We start from the raw sequence: 7771 nt of genomic DNA, 5'->3' as shown, positions 1-7771 counted from the left end.
CATCTAGGGATTTCTAGATTTTTCAATAATAAAATGCAATAAAAGAAAAAGAACTCCCTTAAATGATAATCAAATATATAGCATTATTCTAATCACATACTTCTCTTGATTAAAACATTAAGACCGTCCAACATCCACTGCAAGAATATCGGGAATTAGCGACGTTTTTAAAACGCTGCAATAGGCTAAAAAAAATGCCGCAAAAAGATAAAACGACGTTTATAAAATTCGTCGATGATGCGGCTATCGTTGTATCTTTGTGACGTTTGAAAAACGCCACTAAAGACTTTAAACGACATTTTCTAAAACACCACTAATTCTATACAACCGTTAACTGTGCACGTTAGAAGAGTTATCTCTGACGTAATCAAGACGACATTTCGCAATGTTTTTAAGAAAAACGCCACCATTTCTCTCATTTTTTTTAGAAAAAAAACAACAAAAAAAAATCATAATTAATGTTCTTTTGACTTCTGTTCAAACCAAACTTATATCATCCATCACCATTCTCAAAATATATACCATAATGTGAATGAGCATTTATTTTTCAAATTTTCATAAAATAAATGAATTAATTAAACTCCTTAAAACATAATATGACAATACAAAATAATAATAATATTCAGTGTGCTGTCCAAATTCTCTAAAAATAACTTCATCCATAGCTCTCTCGTCAGCTTCATCAAGTCATCATCATCTTCACCAAAATAATGATTATATACCTGAATCATCCAATTCCATTAACACAACTTCAATAAACTTGAATGGTTGGAAAATCTACATAGTCTTGCAAACCATGTCAAGAAGGCTAGAAAGATAAGAAATTATGAAATTTCCAAGTGCATGTATAATGAAAACTTTTTTATTTATACATTGTATTCACAATATGTGTAACTTTGAAAGTTTGGTTTCATCAAACATCCATTAATATAACATAGAGCAAAAGCATCAGCAACCATGAGAAAAAAAAAATCAAAAAGTAATGCCAATTACAAACCAGTCTATGTTTACTTAGAATAGGTTTACCAGTCACCACAGCGGGTGACTAGCCATGAAATTTTGATCCATGCCATTGTCTGTTTCAACACACAACAATTAAAAATGAGTTTAAAATTTCAGCAAACATTAGAAAGCATACACATGGAAAGTACTCAACAGCATTATTTATTAACCTAAACAACCATTAACATCTAATGCTACCTTCTTTACAGAAGCAATCAATTCAGGTAAAACTTGAATACTGGATCACATCATCTCCAATCTTGATAACAAAAATGTTAGCTATTTGTTATCTCTTGATTTCGACCTCCTAGCAACTTGAATATGTGTCAAAGCTAAATTTAGCCTTATACCACCAATTGAAAAAAAGAAGACACGACAATGGTGTGCCAAATTTTGGCATTATACCACCAAGTATAGCACAAGACCCAAAAGACAATTCTATAGTATATACTGTAACTATGAAATTGATTATATATACTGTAAAAGGACCAACCTCAATATGAACCAACCAACTGTTAATTCCCGTTCCAAATCCGTTATCATGATGGTATGCCGGTGGACTCCCATCCAAACAGACTACGCGCAATATCAAAATTGAAGAAGAACAGTACGATGAATATTGTTAAAAAAGGAAATAAAGAAATAAAACAAAATAAGTCAATTTAATTATTTTATTGCAAAACAAAAAAACTCACCTACTCCTTTTGCAACAGCATTCTCAACATAAGTTATTCTAACATTGAATCCTTCTGTTTTCAGCAAGATCACTACACAAACTAGTATTTGTAACCATTGGCTTAATCTCCCACTGTTCATTCTGCACATTGCTAACGGGGTCATCATCAGCATACCAAAATTACATTCAAAAAAATAAAATTTAGAAAAGAAAAAAAAGAAAAACAAAGCATACCATCTAGAATCATCATTAATGATAAAAAAAAGGACTGCTAAACCATGTATGTTATGGAGAAAACTTTACCTTTTCATTTATGAGGAAGAAATGTGAATACATGAAAGGAATCTAACAAACCACCTTGGATATTGGGAAAAAAAAAAAAAAAAAAAAACATGTGATTTTCACAACATTTTTGCCAATGCATATCTATATTATAGATGTCCAGTACCATCATCACATATCTACAGATAAGATAGATATGCACACATAAGTTCTTGTGTATATAGTCTAGTCTAGTCTGCAACTGCAATCACCATCACCCTCTTTCTTTATTTATCACACGCAGTGTCCTATCATTTATTTATCTAACTATTACATTATTATTGACACATTACATAATCAACCAAATCCTAATTATTAAACATGATCACTGTGTAATTACTTGTCTGCATTACAATGGGCTGCCCATCCACATTTTGGTAGCACTTCAATGCTTTAGATCTGCTCCCAACCAGCTGTCATAAATTTTGGTGGTGTTTGTAGCAATGTCTCTAAATTATTGAGGAACACTTAAAAGAGTCAAAGAGATCAGAAATAAAAATCAGAATAATGCTCAATGAACTACAAAGAAGAAGAACTAATATTTTGAAATATTAGTGTTGGTGCATAATATATGAACTGTACATTTCACTATTAAAATTATTTTCTATATTCATCACTTTGATATGTATACACCCATGTATACACCCATGAATTGTGTATCTTCAATATATGTAAGTGCCAGCTAGAATAAGTAATAGCATTGCGAAATTAAGTAAACAATAAATGAAACAGTGTTATATAGTCAAAGATGAATAGTAAATATTAAATGTTATAATAGTGTTCAAAAAATAAAAAATAAAAAGGAGCAAAAGACAAAATAAATCTAAGTCACAATCACAAATGACAAATACAACACAAAAAAGTAGATCAACCAGGTGCCAAATTCGCAATTCTCATCATCCTTCAGTACTTTCTAAAAAAGACTAATGCATTAGGCTCCGGGTGTAACGAATATAAGCCTATTAGGCATATTAGCCAGAAAATTACACAAATTAGGCCATATAGCCTGGATTTCTTCGTACTTTTTTTCCCTCGGCTAGAGAAACCCCAGTGATGGCAGATGCACCACATATTTTACACATCACTAATTATAATAATATTTAATGAAATTTATTCATCAATGTACATGACACACCATGTGTAACGTTGTCACATCGGTTCATAGTGCTACAAAGGAGAGACAATGATTATTCACCTATGCATATATCTGGTCAATACACATCAAAACTATCCTATTAAGTTTCTCGTAAATATTTATATCAAAAAGCTAATATAATTCAGTACGATACATCAAGATGCAAGAAAAGAAAAATTTTGAAAGCAAAATAAACTAGATTGTCATAATGTCTTTATATTCAAATGAACCAAATCATAAGAAACAGACTTATGAGACCAATATGAACCTTGCCCAGACACTAGTTAACAGATAAATATTGCCCAAGCAACACGTTAACAGAGGTGACACTAGCCCCCAAGCTCTTAAAAAAACACAACCTAAGGGAATATATAATCATAGAAGCATCAAGGAGAGAAACATTTGAAGAAAAGCAACAAACGAAGCATCTATAAGCTTAAACGTTGAGTTTAACAAGACGTTTCTACATCAATCATGGAGAAGTAATCAAACATAAACATATTGCCTAAAAAATGGAAACAGTCAACATATCCACGACTCATAAGAAATGGACAAAATCAATTGTCCCAATGGTAAGGATGAAAAAAGATGATATGGCTACCAAGTAGGGAAGTGGCATAACCATATTTGAAGCTAAAGAGCAACAGTTAAATTATAGCAAGTCATAGTAATTAAATATTGAAGGAGTATAGCTAAAACTGCAAGATCATTCTAGCAAAATAAATCTTAATAAACCAAATTGATACAAATCATCAAACTGTGACAATCTCCAAAATCAACATATAAAACTTTAAATTCACAAAGGTACCTCACAAATCTCATTGCCTCGCTGAAACTCTTCCATCATCACACGCAATGTGCTTGTCAACACATTGTAACTAGAGTTCATGAAGGGATATGCAGGAGTTATGATTGGCATCAGGTGCTGCCTATCCCTGAAATTTCTCCTGGGATCCCAAACAGGAAGTCCCAGAGAACCATCCTGAATAGGCCATAACATGACAGGATTTGGCCACCGCCAAAGGTTATAGACCTTGAAGAACCTTGAGACCAACATATTAGGTAGTGCAGTTGGGTAAAGTTGGCATATACGAGCAACAAGTAACGCCCAATTGATACCACCAAGAAACCCCAAAACCTGATTGTGACAGAGAATCACACAGCATATGTAGTCAGAAATGAGACACAGTAGCAAGAACAAAGAAACATTAAGAATGAAAGAGCATCCTCACATTTGAATAAACCCCACGTCGCTTTGCCCAGAGTCTCATACGTCTCAGTGTAATACGAAAGCTCTGACCATGACAAAAATAAACACAATCAGCAACACATACAAAAAGCCAAATTTATGAACAAAAATATTCAACCACAACCTGAATATTTCGGACCAAACGCAAATTTGATCAGTCACTCTGCATCCATTGAGACTATGAACTGTCTGCTCATCTACATTCTGCAGTATTGAATCTTGTGAAATATCCAAGTCCTGTAACAGATAAACATATTTAGAGATGAAAATCGAAACCTAAGCAAGAGTTTATTTAAATGGAACACAGATCCAGATCGTTACTATGTAGTGATGAAAACCTCTGAATCTTGAGTTCACTCACAACAAGTCTAGATCAGACTCAATGAATAACAAGCCCTATAATGAAAATCAAAACTCTAATCAAATGTAAATACAATAATTTTCAATGATAAATTTGAACATATATGAAAACTAGTAAATCAAATACAAGATTGCTACCATGAAAGCTCTGTATCTCAAGTGAACTTAGCAACTCCAAATCACAAGCGATTGGATACCTGAATCCATGAAAAATGAAGACCTAGATTGGTAAAGATTAAGGGAAATCAAAAAATCTCGAAGGGAAATCGAAAAATCTCGAAGGAAAATATTAAATCCTAAGCCCTAGTGCACAAATCGAAATTGAGATCCAGATTGAACAAGAAATCGTTGAGATTAGAAGCATCAATCTCTCTGTAGATCTGTAAACTCCAAGAAGTCTTCATTGCTGGTTGCATCCACAGCTCCGTAATTAGGGCTACTGAGAGAGAACCATTTTAAAGAGAGAGAGAGAGCCATTTGGAAATGTTTGAATAGATATGGGTTAAGTCTCTGTGAAGTTAAACAGACTTGTCTTATTGAGACAATCAAAAGGGCATCCTATTAATTTAGGTGATATCACTTTTTGAAAAGCATGTTTGCCATTGAAATGTATCATAACGTTTTTAAAAGCGTCTTGATAGAAGCGCCACCGTAAGCAACTTTTTTTTGTAGTGATCAAATCTAGAAGTCAAACATTAATTATACTGAAAGTCGAACAATACTTCAACTTGCTATGCTGATTTTTACACAATTATCATTTGAAACGTTCACCTAATTTGCAACCTTAAATTTATAAAGCAAAGCAACCCAACATAGGAAATATGCCCGATTTTCTTCAGCATTATTCCTGTAAGCATATTAGAACCAAACATAGGAAGACCAAAAATTGTACCTCAAACTGCAAGATCATCTGCCATCATCAATGTTCAACATGGAGAACACTCAGTGCGCATATAAAACGACTTGTATCTGTAAAATCATCCATAGGAATGTCATATTCATCAATTGGGATGCTATGAGAAGGCACCTGCTGAATGCCAGGCATCGACAGCACCCACGACGTGTCTGTTGTGCTGTCCTCATGAGGTTCTCTGTGCCTTGCAGTTTGTTGAAGCTGTAATGCATATTCCAAGTCCCACACAACATCATTCATGTTGGGATTTTGAACACCATATTCTTTCAAACACTTCTCCACCGTTTCACCAAACTTTCTCAACGAATTGGGATTGATCTTGCCCACAAGCAAAGGATCAACAATATTTTCAAGCTGCCCTTTCTTTTGCCAAAACAACCCCCATTCAGCCAAGTTTACTTCCCTCTCAGGAAGCAAGTTATTGATGGCTGGTCTTGCACAAAGCACTTCTAGGAGAACTACCCCAAATGAGTAAACATCGGATTTCTGCGGTAACTGCAGGCATCTAAAATATTCAGGATCAAGGTAACCAAAACTACCTTTTACACTTGTGCTGGCATGGGTATGATCAAGATCACCTAATCTTGAGAGACCAAAATCAGCAACTTTAGCCATATAATCCTCATCAAGTAAGATGTTCGTCGACTTAACATCACGGTGAATGATGCCTCTTCCTGAACTATTATGAAGGTAATCTAGACCCTTTGCAGCACCAATGCAAAGTTGAAGCCTTTGGTTCCAAGACAATTCAGATTTTGATGATGTTTTCTGAGACTCTCCATTCAAAATGTATAGATGATCCCTCAGAGTCCCCTTCTCCATGAACTCATAACCAAGTATCATCTCAGACCTTTTATCACAATACCCAATCAAGGAAACAAGATGGCGATGGCGAATTGAGGACAAGACTATGATCTCTGTATGGAATTCTGGACGGCCCTGGCCATTTCCTGGCTCACTTCATTTGACAGCCACCTTCATGCCATTCCGAAGAGTTGCTTTGTAGACTTTTCCAAACCCACCCTCACCAATCATCAACTTAGTGTCAAAATTATTAGTTGCAAACAAAATTTCTTGAAAAGATAGCTTCAACCCAAGATTTAGATTATCAAGAGGGAAGCCATTGACCGTTCTTTCAGTAGTACTAACATAAGAACTCCCTCCCCCATAATCAGGGATTGCTTGCCAAACTGAAGTTTCAACAGGCTTTGCTCTCTTGTAATTCAAACACACCACCACCACTACTACCCACATTAACAGAGACGCCACACTTCACCTCAGTTACCAAACCCAATCCTGTTGTTATCTCCATGATCTCTACTCCATTCATAAAGGCTGTTTTAATTATTGAATCATTCCGAGGGCCAATACTGATATCCATAAAGCCAGAATTATCAGAATCAACCATGAAATCTTCGTAAATTGAACTGCCAACTGGCCAACAACATTATATGGATAAATGTTTTGACTAAATTTGCTATACAGATACAGATTGAACTGAAGAACATCATTTATGGATGTGCTAACTATGTCGCAAAAATGTACTTGAATGAAGCGTGGAGCATTCTTACTCACATTGAACCGCTACGTGATATTGAAGAAATTCGAACCCCCACTAGAGTTTACATTCAATTCTTTTGCAGTTTGGTAGACAAGATCAGGGGCAGAGCACTCAGTAGCTCCTCCAGTCTAGTACACAGGCCTATCACTATGAAATTCACTTTTCTTCGCTGCATTGGGGGTAACTAAATAATCATCATCAGATACCCAATTCCTCCATAGTGTATCTTTATTTGGTGTGATCGGAGGACCACCCACATTAGCCCTATAAACTGTGTGCAGGGCTTGAGAAAGCAAGCCATCATAGGTACCGCGAGCTTTTGAAGGAGTCACATAAATGGGCGAAGTCAAAACATCTGTGATGTTAGGGGCAAGAAAAACCTCAATCGCATTTGCAAAGGCAAAAGACGATTTCTGGTATGTAAGTGATTTTCTGACCACACTACCCGCTTAGTAACCAACCGAAGAGCACTGGCAGAATAGATGGCACCTGGTTGACCTACAACAGAAAGAGAAGATTCTGGCAGTGGTTCGTCCACCCGGGGGCACTCCGAC

At 35.4% G+C, this 7771-nt stretch overlaps 1 protein-coding gene and 1 pseudogene across 3 annotated transcripts; both read right to left on the bottom strand.

Moving 5' to 3' along the window:
• Positions 1-539: 539 nt before the first annotated feature.
• On the bottom strand, positions 540-5236 carry LOC114309377 (nuclear poly(A) polymerase 1-like). Of its 3 annotated transcripts, none has more exons than XR_003645751.2 (8): positions 4882-5236; positions 4705-4779; positions 4508-4620; positions 4367-4429; positions 3943-4272; positions 1698-1819; positions 1496-1578; positions 540-722 (listed from the first exon to the last, which is right to left on the bottom strand). XR_003645751.2 is itself a non-coding variant. In XM_082895216.1 (6 exons), exons 4-6 carry the CDS (start codon positions 4403-4405, stop codon positions 585-587), a joined length of 507 nt encoding a protein of 168 aa, XP_082751342.1. In that variant the 5' UTR covers positions 4406-4429; positions 4508-4620; positions 4705-4779; positions 4882-5236; the 3' UTR covers positions 540-584. The 3 variants fall into 3 exon arrangements, 1 of the variants encoding a protein (XP_082751342.1); XR_003645752.2 differs by lacking the exon at positions 540-722 and adding an exon at positions 1007-1076; XM_082895216.1 differs by lacking the exons at positions 1496-1578; positions 1698-1819.
• Positions 5237-5423: 187 nt separating this feature from the next.
• On the bottom strand, positions 5424-6966 carry LOC114309417 (putative receptor-like protein kinase At2g23200; annotated as a pseudogene).
• Positions 6967-7771: the final 805 nt, after the last annotated feature.

This window comes from Camellia sinensis, chromosome 1, assembly GCF_055761805.1.
Source record: "Camellia sinensis isolate YWXY chromosome 1, ASM5576180v1, whole genome shotgun sequence".
Lineage (NCBI taxonomy): Eukaryota > Viridiplantae > Streptophyta > Magnoliopsida > Ericales > Theaceae > Camellia > Camellia sinensis.
This window is presented reverse-complemented; position numbering and strand designations above follow the sequence as displayed.

Excerpts from the sequence above, each read along its gene's own strand:
- LOC114309377 (XM_082895216.1), bottom strand. The coding sequence starts at position 4,405 with ATGAGACTCTGGGCAAAGCGACGTGGGGTTTATTCAAAT. Across the intron at positions 4,273-4,366 it reads GACGTGGGGTTTATTCAAAT|GTTTTGGGGTTTCTTGGTGG; the intron begins GTGAGGATGCTC and ends TGTCACAATCAG. Across the intron at positions 723-3,942 it reads GAGGCAATGAGATTTGTGAG|GTATATAATCATTATTTTGG; the intron begins GTACCTTTGTGA and ends TGGATGATTCAG.